Source organism: Gavialis gangeticus, unplaced genomic scaffold (assembly GCF_001723915.1).
Source record: "Gavialis gangeticus isolate Ggan-Ray unplaced genomic scaffold, GavGan_comp1, whole genome shotgun sequence".
Taxonomy (NCBI): domain Eukaryota; kingdom Metazoa; phylum Chordata; order Crocodylia; family Gavialidae; genus Gavialis; species Gavialis gangeticus.
Window position 1 is genome coordinate 210644754 of NW_017729032.1, and position 15056 is coordinate 210659809.

At 42.4% G+C, this 15056-nt stretch overlaps 1 protein-coding gene across 1 annotated transcript in view; it reads left to right on the top strand.

Annotated features, from left to right (window-relative positions):
- DSCAM (DS cell adhesion molecule) overlaps positions 1 to 15056 on the top strand; it is a 737680-nt gene that overhangs the window by 528183 nt on the left and 194441 nt on the right. Inside the window, exon 12 of the mRNA XM_019523886.1 lies at positions 6468 to 6664. Coding sequence (XP_019379431.1) covers positions 6468 to 6664 — 197 coding nt within the window. The remainder of the gene's footprint in view (positions 1 to 6467; positions 6665 to 15056) is intronic.

Genomic DNA, 15056 nt, shown 5'->3' on the forward strand with positions numbered 1-15056 from the left:
GCAATAAACATATCCCCCCCAAAACTCCCTGTCTCTTGCACAATTTTTGGACCATCATGGATACAACATCAGTACCAGAAAAGAAGAATGAACCCCAGGATTAGATATTTCTCAACTTGGAACTTGAAAAACTTTATCAGTATGCAATATAACAACAGTTTTGCAAGTCACGGTATTAAGCATTGTAATGCTTCATAAAAACATCAAAACCTTTCTAAGGATCATTCTGCAATTAGATCCAGTTCTAACCAAAGGTTCCGCATCCCTGTTAATTATCAAATCCATTTGTTACAGTTCAGAAACCCTTCCAACAAAAAGGGCTGCATCCTGACATATTGTCATATCTAAGCATCAGTAGCTCTGACATGTGAAAGGTTGTGCCACCAAACATTAGCATTTCAAAACAGCCATTATAGTAAGTCATTTAACTAAAATTGCTTCTGCTGTCCACTAGTAAAGGATGTTACACATCCAAGTGAAAGGGTTGGAAAGGTCCTAAACCAGATTGGACAACACTGTCTGCTTTTTGAATTTGAGACCCATAAAAATATGAATGGAATGAAGAGGAAAGATCCAGGCCCACCGCACATAAAAATGGGGAGAATGGTACCGTGGAAGGTAGCACCAGAGTATGACAGTTCTTCCCCTACTCCTACCCTGTACTCACTCAAGTGAATGGCTAGGCTCAATTCAGAGTTCAACAGTTCTTTTCAGCATATAAGGCTTTCAAACTTTTCCAGGCCAAGGACTATGTCTTAACTGAGAGACTGACTTGCAGTTAGCCATTCAGGCTTGCCCATTCAGGATTGTACACAAGCCTTTCAACAGCTACCTCTATGGAAAAGTACTTTAGGAAAGTATATGAATTTAATTGTCTGAAGTGGTTGATAGTGGAAACCTAAATTAGTTTTTTGGGATGTTACTCATAGTTTTTATTCTGTATTCATCATATAAATGTGCTATTACAGTAATAGACTATGTTACTCTTCACTCCACCATATAATTACATTTTTTCATTTCCTGCCTAGAGGTGGAGTGGGCTAAGGATGTGACATTTTTAGTTTAAGTCCAGGGACTCCAAAAGAGTTAATATTTCACTTCCTTTAATTGCAGATGCTCAGATCTGTTTATCCTTTATCAGTCCAAATACTGGCAAGCAACACAGTTGCATCATTTTCCATACTTTATATTTAGCCTAATCAGGAAACAAGTGGATAGAGAAGACACCTTTAAGATTGTACCTTCTGTCTACACAGTGAGCACTGACAGATGTGCAAGTCCCTACTCTAACTCATGGTGCTTCACAGAAAGTGCCATGAGTTAGAGTGGCCCCCTTCCCCCAACCCAACAGACATTCTCTGGAAGGGGGATCAAGCTCCACTTTAAAGCCTATCCAATTGAGGATCCTGCCTACAGCCTCTCTCCCCTAGCCCCGCTGCCTCCTGCCGCCAAGCTCTGGTGCTGTCTGCAGGAAGGGAGGGCAGAGAAGGGAGAGGAAGGAACTGCACATTGGGGTTTACCCAGCCTGAGGTGGAAGGGGAGGGGAATGGGTGGGGAGGCCATGAGGCAGGGGGCTCCAATCCACTTGCCCCATCTTTCAGCTCAGGCTGGGCAAATCTGAGCCCATAGCTCCCTCCCTCTCCCTTCCTGCAGACAGAACTGGGGACAGGCCTGGGCTGCATGAGCCCAGCCCCAATCACATGAGGGATTGACAGAAGTTCCCTAAGATGATTCACTTTGGAGAGCCTTCATCTGATCCCTCATTAGGGTAATTTGTCAAGTAATCGGGCACTTCTGTCAGGGCATGGCTGTAGGGCACTTTTAGGGGGCTGCTCACATGAGAAATGTCACTTCTGTCAGCACCTAGTGCATGTAAAAGTATCCTACCTCCCTCATTCTGTCTGGACAAAAATAAGTGTGGTTGACTTCAAGAAACTTCAGCTCATTTCTTGGGATCTATCCCCATTCCTCTGGCCCCACTCCAGTTTTGCTACATCCTTCTTAAATTGCAGTCCCCCAAAATAAGCTTTTATTGGAGAGGTAACTCAAACTGTTGCCTGGTTTTTAGTCTATTCTCCACTGCTATGCACACATAAAACCCATAGCTTTTGATTGCATGTGCTTTGAACCCAAGGTTGCTTGAGCTGCCACTGTTAAGCAAGGTGTAATCCAACTCTTTAGGTGAATTTGAAACCTGGATAACAGCATTTGGGTTTTGATAGTTCTTGAGTAACACCCTACAATTACTTGAGGATGTATCATCAAGCTCAGCTACCTATTCACTTCTTGCCTGCCTTATGAGGACTGGAAGTCACCTCCTATTTCCCATATATTTGGTCACTCCTCATTTCACATGGCCTACTCCATTTTCAGCCAAGGAGCTTGAAAAGAGGCTATCCGAGACTTCCTCAAAGTAGCATATTGCCAGCTGGCCAAGGAATTCTGCCAGGGTTCTGGTGACCCTTTAGTGTGAATGCAGCAAAAAACTACATGATTTTAGGAGATACACCCAAGATTAGAATGTGCACAAGGACATTTCTAAGAGATGGGAAGAAGTGTGACTTGTGAAGCCCTGTTAAGTGTCAGGAGAGAAATTTAAACTTCTAGGACATGTACCACTTTCAATCCACCTTCCCTTTTATGAAGATTTTGACTGAGTGCTCCACCATGTATTAAGTATAAAATCCATTGTCATAAATGATGTACTTTTGTAGAATAGGAGCAGACAAAGAAATAAAAAGGCCAGATGGGTAGTGGAGACTTTGGGACCATGTGCCAAGTACCAATTTAGGTGTGGGCCTAAGGAGTGGATTTAAGAAGAGGTGGTATTGGAGTTAAAGCCAGAACTGGGTAAATGACCACTGCCATCCATGCAATTCCAGAGCAGAAAAAATGGCTGGGGAAATTATAGCATAAGTAGGAAGCTCCTTAGTTAGGAAGGGGTGGAAAAAATACCTGGAGGCTCAGTTGCCAAGTAGAAAAATATCTCAGATTAGTAGTTTAGTTCAAATTGAAATTATTTCCTTTTCTTGTATTTTTTTTCCTTGCTGAAGTAAAGAAAATAAAATCATTCTATGAAGAATCATGGAATTAGACTTCTTTTTCATGCAAAAGGAATTAAAAGGATTGTACAAAAATGCTAGAGGAGGATTCACCACCTCCTCCTCTTTATCCACTAGGCAAGGCATGAGGGCATTTGGCCAGGATGTGGAAGATATTGGTTTAATTCCTTCCATTGCCTTAGAGTCCATTTCTCTGAGTGTGGCCTAAATACCAGGCTATCAATTATTCTGGGCAAGAAGGGGCATTCTTTCCTGTTGATGTTACTCCACTTTGCATTAAAAAATTAAACCTTCACTCCAGCAGAGACTGGAACCAAGGTTTCTCACTTCCCAGGTGGTTGCTTGAACGTCTAGGCTTAGGAATTATTTTCACTTCATACAAAGTGAAACACCATCACCAAGAGTGATTGAGAAAAAAAAAATCAGCCCAGAGAGCACTGTAGCCTGATGGTTTGGGCATTTTCTTGGGTATCAGAAAAATCACAATCTCCCTACCTGGGGTGAGTGCCATTGGTTTATTAGATAAAAAGTGGATATGTCCCAATCTCTATCTACTGCTGTATAGCCAAGGGGAAAAAAGTGTTTTTCAACTGAAAATATACAATGAGTTTACCTTGAATTTGTGAATCATTTCAGAATGACTAAAACCAGATTTTTGGTGAGCAAACTAGTTGCCAAAACAAAATGTCCTCAGCTCTAGTTAGAATCAGTGAAGTTTTGTTTATGGAGGACACTGTGTGCTATGGGGTAGCTTTAGTTTTAGAGGGTAAAAGCCACGCCATTTCTCTGGCCATAGTTCTACTCCCATTTTGTGATGGAATCTAAAATAGGAGACAAATGAAAGTAGTGTTTTTCCCCCAAGTTATATTTGAACTAATTACTGAAAAAGAACATTAAACGTGGGCAATAACAAAGGGCTAGAAAGCCTATTGATGAACATTTTATTTGGAGATAAGAGGGCCCTTTCTTGTCCAAACAGCAGTGTTTCCTCAGCAGCCTGGTACCCCGTATTGATATTCATGAATCTGTCTTTGTGATCAGCTAAAGCCTTAATAACGATCAAGTAGTATCCTCTGAGGTTGTTCATCGTGTTCCTTGTGGGAGGCAAATGCTAGGCACTAGTACCATTGATAAACTCAGTGTGGAAAGTCTGTTCTCTGAAAAGCACCATTATTTTGGGTAGTTTAATTATGTCCACCAAACAGTTAGCTAACGACCTTCAGCAGTCTGGGGAAATCAACTACCAGTAGGCAGGAACAATCTGCTTTTTGGCATGTATGTTCTAGTGCCAAAGAATTGGGCACACTCCTCATACAGTTCCACGAAGATGGGCTTCATTATGTAGCTCTGAAGACAGTGCTAATCAACTCTGGTTTTCTTGAGTTGGTATCTCTGTGCTAGTTGTTCTACAACACTACAAGCATGGGTCTGCTGGGGGCAGGGGGACACAGTGGTGGAAAACCAGATTATTTGCAGCATACTGCATCAGCCGTCTTCCTTCTGCCATGTTGGCATTCAGCCTTCATGATCTTTACAACACCTGCCTCTTCAGAAGCAAGCAACTGCTTAAATGCCCTCTGCAGTGTCTCATATTCTCTATCTTTTGCCTCTTGTTGCAATAAGGATGCAGCCAAAATTGGTAATGTCTCATATACTTGAGCTGAGCTTGTGGCTTAGTGCTAGCTGGAAAAGGCAGAACTGCCAAGTGTCTAGAACTGGAATTGCCACAACTGAATGTGTTGACTTGGTTAAGAGCTCCTGGAGTACAATTCTGCGTGAGCAGATCCACATCGTTACTCTTCTTCCATCCAACCACAGGCTAAATGGGCACCAGAGAAGCAAAAAGGTTCTTATGTCCTTTGAATGCTGCCCCCTCCACCTCTGTCCAGAACAGAGAATTGTTGGCAACAGAACATTTCCATGCATGGGCTAAGGAAAGAGAGAGACATTCTTTCACGGTACACCTTGAATCTATTGCTAGGGTCATTCCAGCTAACAAAGTGCTAAGAATTCTGGGATGTGCCTTCAGAAACTGTAGCATCTTGCCCCAGGTGTAACTACATAAGTGTGACTCTGCCAATATGATGACTAATAAGTGGTCGACTTGCCTGGGTGTCTAGACTTTTATTAGTTCTGCAGTGAAACTGTATCCTAAATACCTTCTTGATCGTGGAAGTATACGATGGCAGTAATTGAGTTTAGCATTTATGTAGGGCTGAGATCACAAATGAATACAGTGTACAGTGTTTGTGGGTCCTGCAGTTGTGATTAATTTTGTGGCATCCTCCAATCTTGAGGGATACTAGCATTTTCAGGGTGTGGCAAGAGGTCCTTTTTTATTAAGTGCTGCTTTGAGATAAAGTTGGGTTTTGTATTTTACAATCCTGAGCTGTGAGGGGAAGATTTATAGGTACAGAAGATTATACATCTATGGTATAGCTTGAGCTTTGAAAAGAAACTTTACACTTAAATATTGTCTTTATAGCTCAGCGGTGGAGCTGGTCTGAAAATGCTGAGCAATCATTTTATTTCTGCATCTGTTTTTGAATTGTTGGCATTTCATCCCAATTTGGCATAAAAAAGAGAACTGAACATATACAAATATTCAGTACTGAAATCCAGTTTACCAGCAGCTCAAGAAAAGTAAGGATTTCTAGATTTTTAAACTTCTTTCCTCTCTACAGAGCCACATAGCAAGCAGTTAACCAGTAGGCTGAAAACGATGTTCAAACTCTTTTGAAAATACTTACAACTAAGGAATGTATTAGGAATGAATCAGGATAAGTGCAAAGCTTCAGTATTAATTATAATAGATGTACAGTCCATATGCTAATGATATATTCTATTCATTTGTAGATTGTAAACTTGTCTATTCAGAGTCTGGTTTCTTGTGTTAGTACAAACCTTACCCTAATGGGGCCAGATGTCACTGAGGCTCCTATAATCTTAGCAGTTATACAGTATGTTTTTACAAATTAATATAAAGGTAAATGCAATTTCCATTAGTCAGATGTAGATTTTTGCTGACTTTCTGACAGTCTTGTAATGTGTAAATGAGTAATAAAATATAAGTTCTTATATGATCTTCTGTATCTTTTCAGGTCACATCACTGACTGCCTGTGGCTTCTAGCATCTCTCTGTATCTATCAATGTTTTAACTGCATTTAAGTGCCCAGGTTCCTATAACCAAAGTGTGTGGGAGAAATCATGTGGATGTTGACTTGGGCCTATCTTGTGTTAAAATATTGTTTCTTTTATTATGTAAAAAAATAAATCAATGCCCATCTGTTTATGTTAGCTAGTCAAACTATTTAGGTCTTGAGTGGTTTTAAGACTTCAAGGCCAGACCTCACTCAGAGCAGCTGCCCCATTCATGAAGTCTCTTTGTTGTCTTTGCTTTTTAGTTCCTGCAATGATAACTTCCTATCCAAACACCACCTTAGCAACACAGGGTCAGAAAAAAGAGATGAGCTGCACGGCACATGGAGAGAAACCCATCATAGTCCGCTGGGAAAAAGAGGATCGAATTATTAACCCTGAAATGTCCCGCTATCTTGTTTCTACCAAGGAGGTGGGCGATGAAGTGATCTCTACTCTGCAGGTACTCAATCAAATTGACCAGCATGTTAGAGTGTTGCTTGTTTTTGTTTCTTTTTCTGTGGCCGAGAACAATGATCACATCTGCACAAAAATCCTGCCTATCCATAAGTACTAACTATAGGCCTGATGCTTTCACTCCAGCATGAGTCAGGAGTAACTTTACTTAAGTTATATAGGTGTTACATATATGTGTGTGTGTGTGTGTATAGACTAATCATATATATTTCACATATGATATATATAACACATATATAAAGGTAATGCAGTTTCCATTAACTTGATGCAGATTTCTGCTCCATTTCTGACATATGAGAGCAGTGTATGAAGGAATTAAACCGTATGCATTTCCTGTGTCTTTTCATCATCCTTCTGGGGTGGCCAACTTGAGGTATGGGTGCCACAAGTGACATGAGCAACCTCTATTTGTGGCTCAAGGCAGAACAGGTAGAGGAAAAGCACCACAGTGGAGAAACAGGGCAGGAGGCAGAAAGCAGAGCAGCAGCTCAAGCTGGTGAAGGAAATTGGAGTGGCACCTAGGGAGTGTGCAGAGTTGATTTGTGGCACATCTGCCAAAAAGGTTGACCCCCACTGCTCCTCCCATCGTGTTTCCTGAGTCTGTTTTTAAAAATCAGAATGTTAATCAGATTAAGTGTTCATTAAAATACTATAAGCAAAGGGAAGTAAATGGAAAAGATGCCTAAGGTATGCAAACAGGATTCAGCACCCATTAATATTTAGCAGCTACTATATACTGTAGCAAAAATTGCCTAGCCAGCTGGTAACAAGTCATATTTCACAGCTTTGCTGTGGCTTTTTATGAAATACAGCTTTCTCATAATAGTGTAGCTACTAATTTTTCTGTCTTATCAGATTCTATGCCAGGCATAAATAACCCTAAAGAGGCTGATGTGGTCTGGGTGCTGCTGTGTTCCATCTAAGTCAAGGACTGGCAGGATTTTCTAGTGGTGGGAGGAAAGAGGGGACCAAAATGACTCAGCTTGGGTCATAGGTAGGTAGTCATTAGGATCCAATTGCTGCTGCCACTTTTTCCTGCCCCTCTGCTGCAGTGCAGTATGGCACGATGACATCCCCCCTCCACTGGACCTTGTGCCACCTGGATTTAGTACAACAAGGGCAAAGCTTCCACTCCACCAAAGACCCAGGCAGCAGTGCAGGGAGAGGCCCTTGTCGCTGAATGCCATAGAAGCACCCATGTCATTCAGTGCCTTGTGTGTGCTGGATCCAAAGGCTCTGCAGGTCATAGGTTGCCAACCCCTGGTCTAAGTGGTGTTACAATTCTGTGAGGCAAATGCAGCCTGAGCATTCGTAACAGTGAAACAGCCTGTGCAACACAAGTGAAGCAACCCCTTAGATGACTACATGACCCAGCCTTTACTCTTCCTAATCTCCCTTCTTCTAATTCTTGGCCCAAACCCAAATAATGCCATGTTCACCATGGATATTCTAAGCAAGGGAAAGGATTTTTATACCTTTTGCCCTGTGCAGATCAAGATTTGGCCTGCAGTCTGTAATAAAACCATTCTAGGTAAAAAACTTTTCAGCTGTTTCACAAAGTCCAAATGGTTGTGCAATGTGTTTCTTATTAGCTTTTAAACATTGATTTGCTTAGAAGGCCATCAGCACAGGCATGGGCAGATCCAGGATTTCATGAAGGGGGCATGCAGGAGCAGCAACCTGTGCTGCAGAGGTGACTGTACACCCCTTACCACACACACACACCAGCATGGGCAGACTGCACTGCAGACTTCAAGTCACCTAAGCAGGTAAAAGTCTTCTCTTTTCCCTCCCTTCCACCTTGTGCTCAGCAACATGTTCCCTCCCCTCCCCTTCTCTTACCCCCTTCCCCCACTTGCCAGTGGTGTAATTCCCAGCTGACCCGGGGGCAGGGGTAGGGGGAGGCTCCAGAGCCACTTCTGTCCTCCTCCAGCTGGGCTGTAGGTGGAGCCAGGTTTTGCTAGAGGCAGCAGCAGGAGTGAACATGTTCCCTTCCCCCATATCTGCTTTTGGATTGGCAGGGAATAGCCAGGGGGACTGAGCACAGGGACCTGCCTGCTGCTAAGTGGCTCTGTGTAGAGTCCAACTCAAGTGGGCAGGAGCAGCTCTGGAGCTCTCCCCTCACCCCTACTCTGGGACAACCATAGACACTGGCAGAAGTGGGCAAGGTAGCAGAGGGAGGAAAGAAGAGGGGGAGGGATGTGCCACTGAGCACAAAGGGGAAGGGAGGAAAAGATTCTTACTTTTTTCCTGGGACTTAAAAAATGTTCCCAGCTTCAACTGGAAGGAGAGGTGAATTTATGCTACTGTACCCCCTCTGGATCCACCCCTAAGCACAAGGTACATCTGAGGCTGCTTCTCATTTAAGTCAAAATACTATGTATTTAAAGGTTCCGATGGATGTCAGGAATGAAATAGGAACTGGATCATCTTGCTAGGATCCTCTCACTTTGAAGTATTATTTCCTGTGTGATTTGTCACCAAGAGTCTGTCTGGGCTTCTGTTTTCCGGGGACCCTTGTTTTTTTCCCCGTCAGAACTTACTTCTACAGAGCAACAGGACTAGCAAGGCAGTTTCCTCTCTCACCTCTCCTCTTCAGAACAACAAAGTTAACCAGCACTTTGCTTCTCTCGAGTTCTCCTGTATGAAGGATGGTACAGTTGCTTTATGGAGATGGATGAGAAGATGCAGTGAAGGAACTGAAAGCATTTGAAAGAGGAGGAAAAAAGGAAATTTCCAGAAAGAAAATATTTGAAATAGTAGAAGGGAAGGATTTTTTAAAAAGACAAAGTTAGGTGAGTCAAACTGTTAGTTATATCTGAAGCTCATTGATAGAAACAGGTGGGTGGCCCACTCACTCTTATTTTTACATGTGTTTTTACTAACTCTGTTACTAAAAAACCTCATGGATTAAAAACTAAAATATTGACTTCATTCATTTCAACCATGAAGAATAACCATAACTAGATTTTATATCAAATCCAAAGAAACAACATTCTAGCTCTCTGCTGATGCCAAATGATACTCAAGTAGTAAAATGTAGTTCTTTCTTCACAGTTCTCTTCCTGCTACAGTCAACATAAGTTTTGTCACTGACTTCACTGGTGGAGGATAAGGTTCATAGTATGTATGCATCTATGAATGTTATCAGTAATACTTACTGAGATTCCCTGTACCCACAACAGACATATTACTGATTTTCATGAGATTCCATCTGGGTACAAATATTAACTAGGGCTGTGCGAAGCTTCAGTCCCTGATTTGATTCAGCAGAGATTCAGCCTGATTTGATGGCCAAATCTGCAAATCTGAATTGAATCAGGAGACCCTTTAATCATGCCGAATCAAATCAGAACCCTCCAAATTGATTTGGAGAGATTTGGAAAGATTCGGTGAAGCTGACATAGACACAGCTTTAAATGTTTTTTCTACGTACCTCAAGGTACTTGGCAGCTCATGAACTCTGTGATGCTGGGGCAGATGGAGTGTCCCACAGGAGAGCAGGGGGCTCCCCAGCATGCTTGGCAGCAGACCCAGATGTGGACCAGAAGCACTTCTGGTCCACTTCTGGGTCCACTGGAGAGCATGCCAGTCCCCTCTCCCCCCGCCCCCCACGCTACCCCAGCTCGGTGACTGGTACCTCCTGGGTCTGGGGGACATCCAGAGTCCCCCTGTGGCTGATTGCTGAGCCAGGGCAATGCGAGGGGGGGGGTCCCTGTGTGCTTCCTGGTGGACCCAGAAGTGAACCAGAAGTCCTTCCAGTCCTCTTTTGGGTTTGCTGCCAGGCATGCCAGGGGACCACCCCTGCATCCCCCGCACTCTTGTGGGACCCTCCATCTGCTCCACCATCGCAATGTTCACAAGTCATGCCTGGTACCTTGAGGTATGTAGAAAAAACATTTAAAGCTGTGTCTATGGCTGAATTGCTGATTCTCTGAATCAACATCGAATCTTCAGATTCGGATTTGGCCAAATTGAATCGGAGACAGTGATCCAAATCTACTAATCAAATCACTGTCCCCAATTTGGGCTGAATCCAAATCCAAATTGAATATGGCCTGTTTCTTACACCCCTAATGTTAACACAGCTCGCATATTAACGAAAGATGGAGTTATAGTCTATATCCACCTGTCTGGGGGTCAGGGAGAGGTGGCATGATCCTCAGGCAAAATACATTATTGAGATTGCAGGCAAAAGTTAGGAAATACCACTTTAGTGTGGTCTGTGCAACTTTAATGCAGCCCCTTTGTGTATATACACCATCAGGTGGCCTGTCTTTAATTATATGCTAATGTGATTTTTCCTCCAACAGGCATGCTGCTTCATTCAGTGCACCAGGGGAAACCTTTCTGGGGATGAATCAGAGTTGTGTAATTACAGAGAGTGTTCATAGGAAACCTGTCTCATTTGTTGCTAAAGTGCAAGAAGAAAAATGGTAGATTCATGGTTCAGGTGCTTGAAGCTACGCTGGAGAACTGGATTCTATTCCTGACAAATTTCCAACAATTTCCTCTGTGATGCTGGGCAAATTATTAAAACTAAACATATTTCAGGCGGTCACTAACTATGTGTTCTTCATTTCCTGGGATTTTAACTTGAGCCCCTGGGACATGATTTGCAGAAAGGCTGAGAATTCACTGCCATCATTTAGTTCAATGAGAACTGTGTTTTGAACATTTGAAGAGTTATCTAATACTATGTACTCTGAAAAATACAGCATTAGATGTCTCAAGTTCATTCCTCTTTTCCATCATCAATAGGGGACAGTCACACATTGTTCTATGACTCTCCATTGTGCTTCATCTTGTGGTTTGGCACTCAGTGTTCTTAGATCCCTGCCACAGCATTCTGCTATGAAGCCAGCCACTTCCAATATGGTTGGCCTCTTAGGCTGCTGCCCACCACCAAGCCAAACTCTAGTCTACAGCAAGTGGTCGTCCTTCGTATAGGGTCCAAATAGCTGGAGCTTCCTTCAAGGCCGTCTCTATCACTCTGATCTTTTTTTGGATCATCTCATTTTTGATGTAGTCCTGCTACTTGACTGCAAACAAATGTCTATAATATTTCATTTCAAAGGCCTGATCCTTCATGAGACAATTTTCTTAAAGGTCCATGTCTCTGCCACACTGACATAGCAAGATTGAGATTGAGAGTGCACACATCTTGAGCAGCCTGATTCCTGTATCTACAGAGGTTTCCTTGTCTCTCCATAAAGGATTCAGGTCATGCAGAGCCTCTTGCATTAGTTGTATCCTCCCTGACCATTGTTCATACTGATGCATAGAACATTATCCATAGCTGGGGAGAATATTGACTTAGGTCTGCAAGCATTTTTTCTTCATGTCCAGCAGTTGGCATTTCTAGAAGACTTCAGGTTATTGAACTTCTTGCCATGCAGCTTTATTCTGAGGCCTTTGGCCATCATTACTCCATCCATCTCTCAAGGTAGTTCGTGAACTTGCTGCAAGATGTGAGGTCACTCTGCTGTTGCAGATCATTCTTTGGGTGGTCTACAAGATTGCCTGGATAGTGCATGCAGTTCTGTAGGTCGTCTTTCATGGGTGTCATTATCAGAACCAAGTTTTCACACTTGATGGGGACCTATTCTTCTTTCCAGATGTAATTGCACAGTACATGCAAGGTCCTGGTCAGATCATTGTGTCCTGCTCTGACCTGTTCTGCAGGAATGTCATCTCCTCTTGTCTTCCTTCCAATTCTTGGCCAGTCTTTCAACCTCTTCGTAACAAAAGTTATCATTGTCACAGTCCTGTTCAAATGTGGCTATATTTTCAAGGTGTTTGAGCACCTCCTTGTCTGTTATCCAGGTAAAGGCTCTTCCAGTACACAACCACTTCTAAAGAACGATCTCCTTTTCTGAGAGCACCAAACCACCCTTGCCGTTGATGGTGTGGAGTGTAGGATGCTCATCTTTACTGTTCCAAATGCCTCTCTCTGTTTATTTTCTCCTCAGACTTCTTGAGGCTGTGGAACTGTTCTTTGAGTTGGTTCTCCTTATCCACCTTAATTGCCATTCTGACTCCTCTCTGGAAGACTTTCAAGTGCCTGAACAAGTGTCCTCAAAAAAAAAAAAAAGTTTCATATTGGGCACTCAAAATTGTTAGATGCTTTTAATGTTGCCCTCTCTGTGCTTTAGTTCCCCATCTGTAAAATGGAGACAATATTTCATCTGACATGAGTGTTATAGAAATAATTTTGCTAATGTTTGTGAAGTGCTCAGATGATGCAGTCATCATTACAACAAAAAAGCCCATGAGGAAATTAATAATTCTGTCTTCAGAGCAAGGTCTGAATAGTGTGGTATAATTAAGGCATGGAGCCATGCACTGAACACTGTGGAGAAAACAAAATATTGAATAGTTGCTCATTAAGTAAGCCCTGGATAGGTTGTGCACTGTATGAGGCAGGGGTCCTGTGAAAAATGATATGTGATTATGTTAATAATGTCTGTATCATAATGCATATGCACAAGGGCCAAATTAAGCTGCTACAGGCAACCTTAATTACAACATTTCCTAATTTTGGAGTTCTTGACTTTGCAATCTTAATATTCTTTTATCTCAGCATGTATCATTTATATTGTTTTAAAAAGAAGACTGAAAAAACATAAATTCCCTCATGTGGTATCATAGTGATAACTACATGGTTCATTGTAAGGGCTAGAATTTTTATATCCACTGTGCCGTCCATCACTTGAGTTAATGAGATTACTGATAGTAGTAGCAGGCTGTTGTTATCTATGTGGACCAGCACTAGAGGTGGCTGAAGTATACACTTTTTTGTCAGTTGGATTCATAGAGATTTGCAGGTAACAGAAGAATGGTGAGACACGGGGATCTTGGGTTCCATTTGAGCTTTTCAGAGGAATGAACTCTGCCGGGCACTGACTCTTCTGTCCATTTCCTCAAAACAGAGCCCTCCTACCATGATCTATCCTTCCTGGTCTTAAATCTTCTCAACCCTGACTCATTTTCCCAGTCCCATTTAGCCAATGCCAATCTCTACTCCACATGCTACTAATTCCAACGCCAGTCTTAATTACAACATTTGGCTCAGAGAGTCATAACATCAACCCTTTACATTCACTGTCCAAATTCTAGCCTCCTGTCCCCAATCCCCAGTCTCTCTTTCCTTTCCACGTCTTGCTAGGGTTTTTGTCCCCATCTATTGCTTTCCCTTCCCCTGATTTAAATTAGAATCAGACAGATTTTTCCTTCGTGCTGCTTGGGTGTCAGTATGGTATTACATAAGAACATAAGAACTGCCATTTACTGGGCCAGGCCATACATCCATCTGCTCAGAATCCTGTGTCACACAATGGCTAAGAGGGGATGCTGAAAGAGAGAATGTACTGGGTATGACCAGGGTTTGGTTTGTTTGTTTGTTTGTTTAGGTTTTTTTGACTGTTCCACTCTCTTTTGCCTCCAGCATTTAAGGTCTAGGATGTTCTGATTCAGAGGCTATGCTCAATAGGTAGTGATGCCCTTTTCCTCCAAGAATTGGTCCAATCCATTTTTTAATCTGGTTAAGCTGTCAGCTTCCACAACTTCTGGTGGCAAGGAGTTCCACACTTTAATTAACTGATGGTTTAATGAACTGCCTACGATGACTCCCATCTCTTTCCTGGTAGTAGCTGATATACAGCCCATCATAGTGTAGGTATTATTTGGGTAATTTTTGTCCATCACTTTGCACTTATCTACATTGAATTTCATCTGCCGTTTAGTTGCCCATTTGCTTAATCATGCCAGATCCATCTGTAGTTCCTCACAGTCTGCCTTGGTCTTTACCATTTGAATGATTTTGTGTTGTCACAAATTGGGCCACCTCACTACTCACCCGCTTTTCCAGATCATTTATGAATGTATTAAATATCACTGGTCCCAACACAGATTGCTGGGGCACCACTGTTTACTTCTTTCCACCCTGAAAACTTACCTACTATACTCACTATTTGCTTTCTATCTTTAAGCCAATTTCTAATCCATAAGTGTACATTCCTTGTAATCAATCCCATGACTACATAATTAAGAGCCTTTGATGAGAGGCCTTGTCAAAGACTTTGTCCAAGTATGCTGTGTCAACTGGGTCACCCTGATCCACCTGCTTTTTGACATCTTCAAAGAACTCTAGTAGGTTTGTGAGGCATGATTTCCCTCTGAAATCCTTTCCTGCTTGAGTGTCAGCATGGTATTCCATGAGCACACAGGAAAAAGACATGCCTAGTAACCATGCCAAATGTCCCCACTTAGACCACCTAGGAGCAGCCATTACAGGAAAAGTCCAGTTTCTCCCCCACAGACTTTGGTTGGAGGGACATGTTCAATTTTTATGTAGACAAGTAAGAGATGCAACCCAG